The sequence below is a fragment of the Grampus griseus genome (assembly GCF_964374135.1).
Source record: "Grampus griseus genome assembly, chromosome: 11".
In the NCBI taxonomy this organism is placed as follows: Eukaryota; Metazoa; Chordata; class Mammalia; order Artiodactyla; family Delphinidae; genus Grampus; species Grampus griseus.
The window spans coordinates 58,399,106-58,413,762 of record NC_139005.1 but is presented as its reverse complement, the minus strand read 5'-3'; the positions used below and the strand labels follow the sequence as shown (position 1 = coordinate 58,413,762).

At 36.8% G+C, this 14,657-nt stretch overlaps 1 protein-coding gene across 1 annotated transcript in view; it reads right to left on the bottom strand.

Moving 5' to 3' along the window:
• The window catches only part of TRHDE (thyrotropin releasing hormone degrading enzyme), a gene marked incomplete at its 5' end in the record, with an annotated part of 396,110 nt that overhangs the window by 34,976 nt on the left and 346,477 nt on the right, over positions 1–14,657 (bottom strand). The window contains 3 exons of the mRNA XM_082666960.1: positions 4,714–4,821; positions 5,288–5,385; positions 7,257–7,404. Coding sequence (XP_082523086.1) covers positions 4,714–4,821; positions 5,288–5,385; positions 7,257–7,404 — 354 coding nt within the window. The remainder of the gene's footprint in view (positions 1–4,713; positions 4,822–5,287; positions 5,386–7,256; positions 7,405–14,657) is intronic.

Below are 14,657 nucleotides of genomic sequence, written 5' to 3'. Positions count from 1 at the left end.
GGCTTCCCTGGTGGCGCAGTGGTTGAGGGTCCACCTGCTGATGCAGGGGACGTGGGTTGTGCCCGGTCCGGGAGGATCCCACATGCCGCGGAGCGGCTGGGCCTGTGAGCCGTGGCCGCTGGGCCTGCGCGTCCGGAGCCTGTGCTCCGCGGCGGGAGAGGCCACAGCAGTGACAGGCCCGCGTACAGCCAAAAAAAAAAAAAAAAAAAAAAAAAAGAATGACGGGATCATGCACCAAAAGCACTTAGCCCAATCCTGAAATGTAATAAATACTCAATAAAATAGATATAGTTTTCATTATGATTATCATTGTTAAAGACAATAATATTGGTAACATTATAATTAATTGCATGAGTAGTGAAGCTTATTATTGCAGTATTATGTATGCTGCAAAGCTCCAGAGATTCTCCTCTACTTACAAATTTTATTATAAAATGGCCTTAATTTTTTCAATTTAAAAATGTATTTCCAATTAATTTCAATTCACTAAACATTTTAAATTTCCCACAATGTACAAGGTATTCTGCTCTTTTAGGGTACCTTTTAAGTAGGGTATTGATACCAGTTATCAATTTATATGTTAGGGAATGGATATCACCATTGAATACTGTTTTTAAAATTAAACACTTTAAATCTTTACTGTGTCTTGGCTTAAAGCTTTATTGGAAGATTGGGACTGACATATACACACTACTACATACAGAATGGGTATCTAATAAGGACCTACTATAGAGCACAGGGAAAATACTCTATAATGACCTATCTGGGAAAAGAATCTAAAAAAGAGTGGCTATATCTATATGTATAACTGATTCGCTTTGCTGTACACCTGAAACTAACACAAGACTGTAAATCCACTATGCTCAAATAAAAATTTTTTAAAAAAAGAAAAAATTGTATCTTTTCACATTATTTGAAAAATAATACATTATCACAAAATTAAGAGCTGTGTCAATTGTGGACACATTTAACTTCAGGTTAAATTTTTATTCAAAGAAAATCGCATATTGCTCTATTGAGACCCCTGGACAGTTAACTGTACAATCTCAACAGTGCTTTAATACAGACAGTTTCAAATAATAATTCACTTGCAGTAAAAATATATCCCCTCTATTTTACTCAGTGAAGCTCAGACCAATTAGTTCTTGTTTATTTGCACCAACCAGTGAAAGAAACCAATTTCTGTCCCTTTTATTATGCTTTTTATCCATCCATACAAAAAGGCTTTCATCTTTTCTGTCTTTTTTTTTTTAGAGTGAAATTCTCAGTCCTCACTACCTCCTCTTGTAGCTGGTGTTTTCAAGATCTTTTTATCATTTGTATTGTTCTCTACCGAATGCTTGGTGATTTGTCTCTTTTCTGAAATGTGGCATTCTGCTGAACTTCGTCCCCAAACCACAGACTAACAAGACGGGAACATAGCTCAATCTGTCTGTATGCATGACATCACCATTACAATTCAACACACTGTAGCATATGAATATTTTAACAGGGCTCAGAATGTCGACTCATTCAATGTATCATCCACTGTAATTCTTGAATTTTTCTCACGGTTGCTACCATCTCTAGCTTTTCATTGCACATTTTGGTTCCATTACCCTGCCCTGCACCAACTTTCCATTCCATTTTCCTGAATCCAATGCCACCTATTCGATCTATGTCCCCAGTATATCAAGATCGGGCTGTAGAGTAACACAGCACCCCAGAGGTTGCAATCCCTGCTACTTCCATGACTCCTTGTCCTTTAGATTTATTAGCATAAATACATAGCATCTCTCCGACCAAAATTTTTTAGTATACAACTACATTACCCTTGGAGGGTTTTTTTAGATGATTTTTAAGGTTCCAGTTAAACAAAACCAAGCAAACAAACAAAGCTTACTGGTCTGTTACTTCAGGCACATTTAAAAAGAAACCTAGCCCTCCCCTTAATTGACTCAATTTAAGAAAGTTAAACTCAGCACCAAGAACAGGAGTACATTATTGTTTTATTATTGAGCTGTCATCCCCAAAATATAGATTAAACCTCTGATCTTCACACACAGGTAGCTCAGTAAGTATCATTTACCCTCCCTGCAGGAAGTCACTTGTGTATGCTGGGTCGTGTCATATGGTTGGTCAGTTGAGTAAACCTTAGTAAACACAGAGTTAGTTTCACTTAGCAGGTTTACTTGCCCAGTTACAAAAGAAAGCAAAGCAGGAGAATATAAAAATGATGAAGGAAATAACAAAAGAACCTTAAAATATTATTAGGCCCCAATTTAATTATTTTACCACGAATAAATGGCAGGGTTATCAAAACTGAAATGAGCTGACACTTTCATTTATAAGAGAATTATGGAGGTGATCGATGGTTCAAACTCACAAATCAAATATTGCTGCACTCCTTACACATCAATCCATGTGCTTCCTTCTGTCTGGAATCTGCATCCACCCGCCTCACACACTCATACACACCTACCGCTGCCTCACTCAGCCCTATCAGCTGACAAAGTCCTACTCATCCTTCATGAGGAAGAATGCAGTGTCTCCAAGGCAGTAACCCCTCCCTGCTGTGTGTTCACACTCTGTCCTGTGCTTAGTTCTTGCTTCAAAGTACCACTATTTGTTTATAGAGCTGCATCTCCTATTCATTTTGAGCTCTGCCTCTTCTCTTTGACTTTTGGTTACCAGGTGCTATTGAGAATCACTCAATAAAATTTTGGTAAATGAATGAATTATTTTAAGAATAGATTTTCCCCAATAGCTATATTTTTAAATGTAGAAAGTGATGTCCGGCTTGAATACTGTCTAGAGAAATTGTGGTAATGCAACGGTACAAGTTCAATTTTAATACAATGGCGAGAATATATGTGAGTATGGGTATATTCATGAAAGGGTTCAAAAACAGCTATCAGCTCTGAGAAAAGACTTATGCGTCTGTAGCCAAATAAAACAAAGAATGAAACAAAAAACAAAGGGGAGGAGAGTTGAGACCACAATCTTCAAATAGCATATATCACCTTTTTTCCCTCAAATGTATATATGATTATATATCTTAATCAAATTTTGGATGTATTGGTTTTGGATAAATGTTTAAGTTTTCATAGCCTAATTAATGTGGTAGAACTGAATGAGGTGGCAAAAAATAGGAAAAAAGTTTTATAACATTTTAAGTCTAATATAATAATTTTCAGAAGACTTAGCAAAAAGGATAATCATTAGTCTAAGTTTAACAAATGAATTTGCTTTAGTTCTAAAGAAGAGTGGTGAGGGATTTAATCACTGTCTTCAAGTGTATGATGGTTCCATTGAGAGATAATAGTGATAAAATATTTTCCTTCTTAGCTCAGAGTACGACTAAGACCGATTAACTTAAAGAGAAAACAGGAAAACTCTAGAGAAGGTGAGATGTTCTGATTAATTACTAAGTAATGCAGTGAAAGATTTCCCTCACAGACTTTTAAAGCAGGAGAGCTATGTTTTGATCTAGACTCAGGTACTAAATTTAAACTTAAACATCTCTCAGCAAGACAAATACCAATTTGTTCCATAAACAGATAACACTGTCTGTGTTCCATAAACAACACTGTGGCTTTCATGTCTGTGGTTCTCAATGTTCTTCTACAACAGTCTCTTTCTCTGTTGCTCATGGGGTCATCTCAGTCACTCATAGGAGGGACAAGCCCCCTGTACCACGTAAAATAGAATCATCTGAACAAATTGTTCCCTAGCTCCTCATTCTTCTGATCGGACTCTTTTTAACACGGTGGACAAAGACTGGAGAGGAGTGATTATAAATTGCCCAAAGCGTAAAAAGAAATGTAATATAATGATCCTTGGAAATTCAAAGACACCTAAAAAGGTTTAGAAAACTATAGTAAGAAGATCACCGATCTTTGATTATTTCATACATTTAATATTCTTTTCATTAACATTAACAACTGACATTCAGTATAATATTTAAATTAAATCAAAAATAATACTATTAGGGCTTCCCTGGTGGTGCAGTGGTTGAGAGTCCACCTGCCGATGCAGGGGACACGGATTCATGCCCCGGTCCGGGAAGATTCCACATGCCGCGGAGCGGCTGGGCCCGTGAGCCATGGCCGCTGAGCCTGCGCGTCCGGAGCCTGTGCTCCGCAGCGGGAGAGCCCACAACAGTGAGAGGCCCATGTACCACACAAAAATAATAATAATAATACTATTAAATATTTTTAACCTCACATTATGTATTAAAATACTGTACTATGAAATTCCAAGATACAAGTTTAAGGTTTCTGTCAAGGGTCACTAAAAGAGTAAAGGTTTTCCATAACCTTTTTGTTTTTAGGTTTTAATGTTAACATTTGCTATGCTACTTCATTTATATCAAAATGCTCACAGTTGTTTTATAAATAAATACCACAACCTTTCTAAAGAACCTTAGAGTTTGATCTAAATTTATTTTGTTCTCATGGGATAGCAAAGCTATCAAAATTTAAAATAAGGTGACACCCTATATTTGAAGAATAAGTCTGGATAAGAAAGGTAGTTTAAAACTACATAAAACATTCCAAAGATATGTGTATTGTGGCTTTCATGCTGTTGCTTTGTAAGCTGTGAACCTGAAACAAAGTTTTGCAGTGTTTTTTTCTTGTCTTGTTTTTCTCCAGTTGATAAATGAAATGCATCCACTGAGAATCTGAAAGCAGTATAAATCATATCAGAAATACAGGATTTGGTTCAACTTACCTGTTTCTGTTGCTGGAAATCCAATCTGAAATAAGCGTTGATGCCTGTTGGTGACAGTGCTTGTTGCCAAAACTACATGCTAGCATTATAACTTCTCTACGTAGCTCTCTGGGTATCATCAAAAGGAAAAGAAAAATTAACAAACAGTGTTAATATCTAGAGAGAAAAGGAAACTCATTACACTACATTACAGTAGATAAGTAAATAATCAGCACAAAATTAATTTTCAGATATGGAAATTCCATTTTGCTGAGCAAGAGATAACTAAGCAGAGTAGAAGTTATACATAAAAAAGTCTTCTCTGGAAACAGTACTATAGTGAGGGGTACGGGTTCAGATCTCAACTTTACCAATAGAGGCAGATCTTAAATTAAAACATGGCAAAGAAAAGCCTTTGTTCTCAGTACCAGGTGGTGGAAACTGTGCTGCCCATCAGAAGCCCTCCCAGGAGAGGGAAATGAAAGATGCAGAATGAAAGTAAGATCGTCTCATGCTGCTAAAGTCACAGTGGTTTTAGTGGTGTGTTACTGTACAGTTCTGGGGGAAAAAAGCAAGTAAGAAAATAAAACCATACTCATGTTGGTAGGATGCTTGAACAAGAGATCCATTAAAATTGGTTTTTGGCCAACCAAGCTTGATGTACGTTGTTGCAACTTGCTTTAAAATATATTCCTAAATGGGGAGTAGGAGAAATAAAGATAAAATCATTTTCAAATCACTCCATGCTGACAAGTAAAATTATACAGTAAAATTAAAATATTTTCTAAATGAACCAACTTTGAAATATCAGTAAAATTATGGGCATGGTAATGCTCTATTATAATTTTATTCAACTTGATATTTCAAATATAGAAAATTAGTGTAAAATACAGTTGCAATGATGGAAGTCTACTCTTTGCTTCCTACTGAACAATTAAGTAATTTGCACTATTAAATATTTGAGATGATGATTTTTGCAGAACAAGAAAAGTGAGGAATATTGATAATGAAACCATATATACATATACACAAATGTATGTAGATATAGTTTGTGAAAATGAGCACCTAATATTTATGTGTTTTATGTCAATAGACCATATTTAATGCAAAACTGTGCTATAAGCCCAGTCAATAGCCTAGCCTTTTTGAACCTGACGTACACAGAACACACTTTAGTAAAATGATGTGGTATTTCAAAGTGAAAATCCATTCATCTAATGATATATTTAAATATCAGTAGCAAGGTAAGATTGCTCTCCTCACTTTAATGTGGTCCTTGGATTTTGTCAATGGAACGAAAGCACTGAAATTACAGTAAAAGCAATTCTTAACTTTTATTGAAAATGAGGTGTCTGACATGATATACTATTCTAAAGTGCAAATATATACAAAAATGTATTTTGCTTTACATAAGTTTAATATTGTAGTGTCTCTGTATTAAGAAGAAAAGAGAAGAGTAATAAGTCCTTCTCCAGCAGATAAAAATTATACCATAACTGTAATGATACATTTCCACGCATGTCTGTTTCAAGGGCTTAGACAAAACTAACAACAATGAACAGTCAAGCCAGGATTATTCCCATTAAAAAAAAATATTAAAACAGAGGTGCTTTCATGTAGGTTTTGGATAAAATAGAAAGAAGCAACTCTTATGGACATCACACAATTTAGATGGCTCTAATAAACAGATTTCATGTCATAGCAATCTAGTCTCGAGTCATTTCAAATGTGTAGGTTAATTAGCAGAGCCCAGTATGTCATAAATTAGGATGATTTTATAAGACACAGGGCAGAGTCTTGAAATAACTAAAAAGAAATAAATAGTGCCCAAAGGTGACAGGAGTTACAGAGACATATTCTCATATGCAAAGCTTCACTGGTGATAAGAAATTTTGGAATCAAAAGCTCATTAGCAGTACTTAATCCTAATCTTATTCAAAATGATTATTACATTAGATTAGGTGGTGTCAGCAGTGCAATTCTGGTTTTCTAGTCTTCAAGCTTAGAAAATCTGGTCAGGTAACATTTTGGAATGTTTGTCATGTCTTCAGGTCTATTTGGATTATCTGTTGTTTGCTCTCCTATATCCCCTTGGACCCAATTATGAATGGGCTTTTGCCTCAATGTTGATCTTATCCTTGTTAATTAAGGAAGTGAATTGAATTTACTATGTCCTTTTGGTTAAAACTAATGACTAAGAATCTTTACTGAAACTGTCTATATTCTGTGAAGATCTTTGGATCCCTCTCCCCAGGTTAAGTCCTTTGTGAACACAGAGCCCTTTAACTCTAGGGAAGTAAGTTTGAACTTTAAGGATGTGCCATGTGTATTTGTTCTTAAATTCTGAGGCATTTAAGCTTAATTGACACTTTTAGGCTAGAACAAAAAGTAGCGTGTATTACATTTCTTCTTCAACAATTTGCCATTGGCATTGCATAGAAGATCAGGACAAAAATAGCACAAATTAGAAGGAACTAAAATAACTCAGGATCAGTTGAATATAGTAATAATGAGAAAACAGTTTATCTTCTGAAAATAAGAAAGAAGAAAATATATCTTTTTACATTGAAGACATTGTATTTCTCCATGCGGTCCAGTAATTTATCTAGAGGATAAAGAGCTCGGCTGGCGGCGTGCCAAGGAAGAAAATCCTTCTCCTCAGACAGGTATCTGATAATCTCCAGGGGAATATTCTGAGGCAAATAGCCAGCTCTGCACAGCCAAAAAAGTTAATATTAATTATATGCAGAAAAGACACATGATGATGCAAAAATGAAGATTTTACTTATGCAAATAAAAGGCAGAAAGCAAGATTCATCACAGTATAAAGAAGCCATACTCAGTACTATAAAAATAAAATTACTCACTTTTTAAATATAGTCCTACTTAGGATGCCAATGTCCCTTAATACATACACAGTTGGGGAGTTAAAAATTTGAATGAACACAAAAATATCAGAATGCATGTTTTTAAAAAGGAAAGAATTGTGGAATTTGAATAAATCAACTCTAGGTATTTTCCTTCACAGAAACATTTCAGCAGTCACAAGTAATTGAAAATAATTGATTACTGAAATGAAATTCTGGTTTCTCAATGCATTCTCTTTACTTTTCATGTAGCTCTGTATAAATGCTATTTAATCCAGGTTGTTTTCAAAAGGATAATCAAATTAAAATAGCAATTTACAGTTTTGACTGTATCTATGTTACATTACCATACAAGCATTTTTCAAACCTTCCTGTTTAAAAAAATAAACGCTTTCTATAACACCTATGAAGATTAGAGTTAGATTTTAAGTCCAAATTACAAAAATGTTAAAGAAATAGACTCTTCCCGTTTATTATTTTCAATAGATGCTGTGTCACTGTGGGGACCAATGTCAGATTCTTTGGAAAATATGAAACTGTAGCTTTTTAAAGCTATCTGAACACATGCTGCCCACATTTAAAGAGGGTATATCCAAAAGAGGATCCAGAAAGAAGTGACTACATATAAAATCTACAGTAGGTTGCATATAAAATCCTTGCAAATCAAAGCAATATAAATGACAATACACTAAGTATTTTGCTGATCTTTTTTTTACATTAATAATCAACTGAATGCAGACTTTTAACACAGGGGATAGGTAAACATGAAAGCAACCAAAGCCTGGTTATCTTCTTTACCTACATTTCATACCATTATTCTTTGTGGCATCACAAAATTAGATGGACCTTTTTATTTGTGTTTGGTAGAAGGTGGACAGGGAGAGAGCAAAGCCTTCTCTTATCTTCATTTTGAACAAGTTTGCCAGATTATTTAGTCTTTCCTTGTGTGATAAGCAAAAACTACTCTAAAGACAAATATTAACTTGCAGCTGTGTTTATAATGTTCATAATAAACCAATTCTGAAGATTATTGGATTTAATAAATGAACAAGCATCACTCTAATGATTTTGGTTCACTCCTGGTATAAGATCAACCACAGTTAATGTCTGACATAAATAAGAATGATGAAAATAACCCCAAATTTCTACATTTCCATAAAATTTCCTAGAGTTTGTATGATTTGGACTCCATCTAGATTTGTGCCACTTTTCTTGTACAGTTTCCATTTTATACATCCTTGCAGAAATAGCATGAAATTAGGCTAAGGCAGCAACAACTAAATAAGAAACTGCATAGTTTTGCTAATGTAGCACCATAATAAAACAGTTAACTTTTGCTTACAAGGGTTTTAAAAGTAGTGATTTGGTTTTTTTCCTTAAAAGTAACACAGCTTCCAGTATTTCAGATTTCATAATTTGTTTCCCCTGAATTTTTAATTCTAGATATTCATTAGCACGGTGATCATAAATTTGCCTCCTCTAAAATTATGTAATCCCCATGCCATGGATTATATAATTTTAGTTGAATAAGATTTATCTAGAAGCCATTATTCTTTTGTTGAGGAAACAAGAAAAATAAGGTATTAGAAAAAAAAAGAATCTTTAGTATGTAGCTAATTTATTAGGGCCCTTCAAGTAAGTTTGGAAAATCAAAAAAGGTGTTTGGGTCTATTTTCTCACTGACATAACTACCTTATGTCAGTTATAATTTATTATGTTTCATTTCTTCTCTATAAACGGGTGAACATCTTTCAATGACTTATGTTTTGTGAGAAATATAACTACAAATTTAAAAACATGACAAATAATGTTATGAAAAGAGACTTGGACCCAAGGAAGAGCATGAAACTGAGGACGAGCCTGGAACCACGAGCGCCTCCTGAACAATTAAACAAATTCATCTCTCCAAGCCCCACATTCCTTATCTGTGAAATAAGAGGGTTGAACTAGGAGATATCTTTTTTAGCTCCAAAACCCTTTTATTCTAACCTACTTATCTATAATTTAGCCTGCTGAAAAAATTATTACCACAATATGGGCATAATGTATTTGTTTAAAATTTTGAAAAATAACTTATAATTTTTATATTCCCCACTCTTCAACTGTTTGATATGTACAAATCTTCTAAGAGTCAGAGCTTGGATCTAGGTTTTATAGGTCATCTGACACAGAGTTAGAAAATTAAAGCAAAGCAAGCCTAATAGATATCCAAATAATGACAAGTAAAGAAAAGTATTCATTAAATGAAGAAATGAAGCAGGTTCTGTTTTGAGTGCTTATGCCAAAAATTGCTAACTGCTCACCAAAATCCACGTTCTCTACATCCTGGAATAGAGTATAATTCCTATTCCCTTGATAGTTATGTGTGGTCATGTGACTAAGCTCTAGCCTGTAGAATATAAGCATTCCTCACTGTCAAGGTCAGCCCATAGACATATTTCATTGGCTCCTCCATGTTCTTTTTCCCTAAAATGAATCTTCCAGGATGACCTTGTATTGAACTCTTGTATTGAACATGCCAGAAACCCACCTGGGTCTCTGGATGACTGCATCCCCAAGTACCAGTTCTCACACCCAGTTCTGTTATGTGAGCAGGAAATACACTTCTATTGTTTTTGATCCGAATATATGTTTGGGTCTATTTTTTTTTAAAGCAGCTAGCTTCTCTAATGCAGTCCTCAAATAGAATAAGAAACAGATTACACTCAAATTGCCCTCATTTTGCATTGTTACAAACATATGTAAGTAATCATCTACTATATAATCCAATATACTTGCATCTAGCCTACTAAATCAAAATATGTAGCTTTACTCAATTGGATAAGAGGATAATCAGCTTCATTACAAAATTAAGACTTGTAAGAGATAATGTTGGTGAATAAGTTACCTAGTTTAGATATGTGTTTGCGTAATTGGCTGATAATGATATCTGTGATTACTACTACTGATAAAGTAATCAATATAGGGGAAGTGTGTGGAATCCCAGTGAATGGAACATGACATTAGCTCAAAGTAATCAGCCCAGAAGGGAGCACATTTAGGGGCCTGATGCTGAAATGCAGTTTCCTTAAATTTGCATCATCACAGGGAAATGTTGCTAAAAAATGGAGGTGGCGGGTGGAATTAGCAAATTTAAAGAATATTTCATGTATAACTAAATATGTTTTATTAATCTTTTAGGAAGAAATTGTAGATGATATTTATCTTCTCTACTGTTGAGGAAGGGCTTGGCATAAGAAATGAGTTAGGAATCAAGAAAAGACAATGGAGAAGAGAAGCGAATGAGGAAAGTTTAAGAAATGGATAAAAGATTGCCTATTGTACCTATACATTTCTTCCTCCCATCTCTGCCCCCCTCAACACACATACCCTCCCCTCCTCCTTCTCTAATTTACGGGAGCTTGCAATGAAATATATTTTTAGGCATACAAGAGAATATTTTTATAAGAAGGAGATTAAAATCAGACTATATTAGCTGATGCTAAAGTGCACTGATCTTAGCTGGCTTTGTTTTCACCTAAGATCCAAAACTACTTTTCAGAGCATCATATTCCAGTTTTCATTAATTGAATATTCATTTAAAGCCAATAAATAGCCTACTACATTATTTCACCCTATATGGAGAAGATACTTTAACTGTCCCTTAGGGCATAGATTTTTTTTTTTTTTTTTTTTTTCGGTACGCGGGCCTCTCACTGCTGTGGCCTCTCCGTTGTGGAGCACAGGCTCCGGACGCGCAGGCTCAGCAGCCATGGCTCACGGGCCCAGCCGCTCCGCGGCATGTGGGATCTTCCCGGGGCACGAACCCGTGTCCCCTGCATCGGCAGGCGGACTCTCAACCACTGCGCCACCAGGGAAACCCTAGGGCATAGATTTTTAAAGCAATTACTGAAATGCTTAATTAAGAAGTTTACTATTTTATCTACTATTCTTTGTTATTCATTATTAAAAGACTTCAATGTGCTCTTTGTGGGAAGATCCTATGATGGAGATTGAAAATTCCACTAGTCCTCGGAGTACCATAGAATAAAGAGGCAACTACACAGGAGAGTTATCTGTGTCAACCATGGGTCCATCTGGTCATTTCCCAGAGAAAATAAAGATATGATTCAGGCACTGGCAACTGTTGCCTGCAGCAGAGGTGAAAAGGAAGTTACAGTCGGCCCTCCACATCCACGGGTTCTGTATCAGTGGATTCAACCAACTGTAGATAAAAAATATTTGGGATAAAAAATGCCAAAATTACAGAAAGTTCCAAAAGGCAAAACTTGAATTTGCTGCATACTGACAAATACTTACATAATATTTACATTGTATTTGGTATTATAAGTATTAATCTAGAGATGATTTAAAGTATCCTGGATGATGTACACAGGTTATATGCAAATACTATGCCATTTTATATAAGGGACCTGAGCACTGGAGGATTTTCGTATTTGTGGGGGTTCCTGAAACCAATCCCTGAAGGATACCAAGGGACAGCTATACTTACTTGCAGCCCCACAAAATTACAAACATGAAGTTGTACAAAAAGGAGTCTCATAGTCCCTTGTCCTCCTGTTGCTTTTTTTTCCAGGAAGCCCTCTCCCAAAACTGACTTAGGCACCTCTTTTTTGACCTCACATAACACCTTGATAACACCCCTATTCATAATAAATATCATGATATTAATCAGAATTTTATCATGATACTATCTTTCTCACTCACTGGACTTAGATCTGTAAGGAAATGAAGCATTCTTTTTACCCATCTTTTTATCCCCATAGCCTACTGCAGAATCTAGTTCAAAATAGGCACTCAATATTGTAAGTTCAAGATGGCAGAGTAGAAGGACGTGCGGTCACTCTCTCTTGCGAGAGCACCAGAATCATAACTAACTGTTGAACAATCATCAACAGGATGATGGAACTCACAAAAAATATACCCTACAGGGCTTCCCTGGTGTGGCACAGTTGAGAATCTGCCTGCCAATTCAGGGGACACGCGTTCGAGCCCTGGTCTGGGAAGATCCCACATGCCGCAGAGCAACTAGGCCCATGAGCCACAACTACTGAGCCTGCGCATCTGGAGCTTGTGCTGCACAACAAGAGAGGCCGCGACAGTGAGAGGCCCGCGCACTGCGATGAAGAGTGGCCCCCGCTCGCCACAACTGGAGAAAGCCCTCGCACAGAAACGAAGACCCAACACAGCCATAAATAAATAAATAAATAAATGAAATTAAAAAAAAAAGATACCCTACATTCAAAGACAAAGGAGAAGCCACAGCGAGATGGTAGGAGGGGCTCAATCACAATAAAATCAAACCCCATAACTGCTGGGTGGGTGACTCACAAACTGGAGAACAATTATACCATGGAAGGCCACCCGCTGGAGTGAAGGTTCTGAGCCCCACATCAGGCTTCCCAGCCTGGGGGTCCAACAGGGGGAGGAGGAATTCCCAGAGAATCAGACTTTGAAAGCTAGCAGGATTTGACTGCAGGACTTCAACAGGTCTGGGGCAAACAGAGACTCCACTCTTGGAGTGTGCACATCAGGACCCAGGGGAAGGAGCAGTGACCCCATAGGAGACTGAACCAGACCTACTTGCTAGTGTTGGAGGGTCTCCTGCAGAGGTTGGGGGTGGCTGTGGCTCACCACAGGGACGAGGACCCTGGCAGCAGAAGTTTTGGGAAGTACTCCTTGGTGTGAGCCCTCCCAGAGTCTGCCATTAGCCCACCAAAGGTGCTGTAGGCTCCAGTGCTGGGTCGCCTCAAGCCAAATGATCAACAGGGAGGGAACTCAGCCCCACCCATCAGCACACAAGCAGATTAAAGTTTTACTGAGCTCTGCCCACCAGAGCAACACCCAGCTCTACCCACAACCAGTCCCTCCCATCAGGAAGCTTGCACAAGCCTGTTAGATAGCCTCATTCACCAGAGGACAGACAGCAGAAGCAAGAAGAACTACAATGCTGCAGCCTGTGGAACAAAAACCACATTCACAGAAAGACAGACAAGATGAAAAGGCAGAGGACTATGTACCAGATGAAGGAACAAGATAAAACCCCAGAAAAACAACTAAATGAAGTGGAGAGAGGCAACCTTCCAGAAAAACATATTCAGAATAATGATGGTGAAGATGATCCAGGACCTCAGAAAAAGAATGGAGGCAAATCGAGAAGATGCAAGAAATGTTTAACAAAGACCTAGAAGAATTAAAGAACAAACAAACAGAGATGAACAATACAATACGTGAAATGAAAAATACACTAGAAGGAATCAACAGCAGAATAACTGAGGCAGAAGAATGGATAAGTGACCTGGAAGACAGAATGGTGGAAATCACTGCCACAGAACAGAATAAAAAAAGAAGAATGAAAAGAAATGAAAACAGACTAAGAGACCTCTGGGACAACAGTAAACGCACCAACATTCCCATTATAGGGGTCCCAGAAGGAGAAGAGAGAGAGAAAGGAACTGAGAAAATATTTGAAGAGATTATAGTCGAAAACTTCCCTAATATGGGAAAGGAAATAGCCACCCAAGTCCAGGAAGCACAGAGTCCCAGGCAGGATAAACCCAAGAGAAACACACCGAGACACATAGTAATCAAACTGACAAAAATAAAAGACACGGAAAAATTATTAAAAGCAACAAGGGAATAACAACAAATAATATACAAGGGAACTCCCATAAGGTTAACAACTGATTTCTCAGCAGAAACTCTACAAGCCAGAAGGGAGTGGCATGATACATTTAAAGTAATGAAAGGGAAGAACCTACAACCAAGATTACTCTACCCAGCAAGGATCTCATTCAGATTTGATGGAGAAATCAAAAGCTTTACAGACAAGCAAAAGCTAAGAGAATTCAGCACCATCAAACCAGCTCCACAAAAAATGCTAAAGGAACTTCTTTAAGCGGGAAACACAAGAGAAGAAAAGGACCTACAAAAACAAGCCCAAAACAATTAGAAAATGGCAATAGGAATATATGTATCAATACCTTAAATGTGAATGGATTAAATGCTCCAAACAAAACACACAGGCTCGCTGAATGGATACCAAAACAAGACCCATATATATGCTGTCTACAAGAGACCCACTTAAGACCTAGGGAC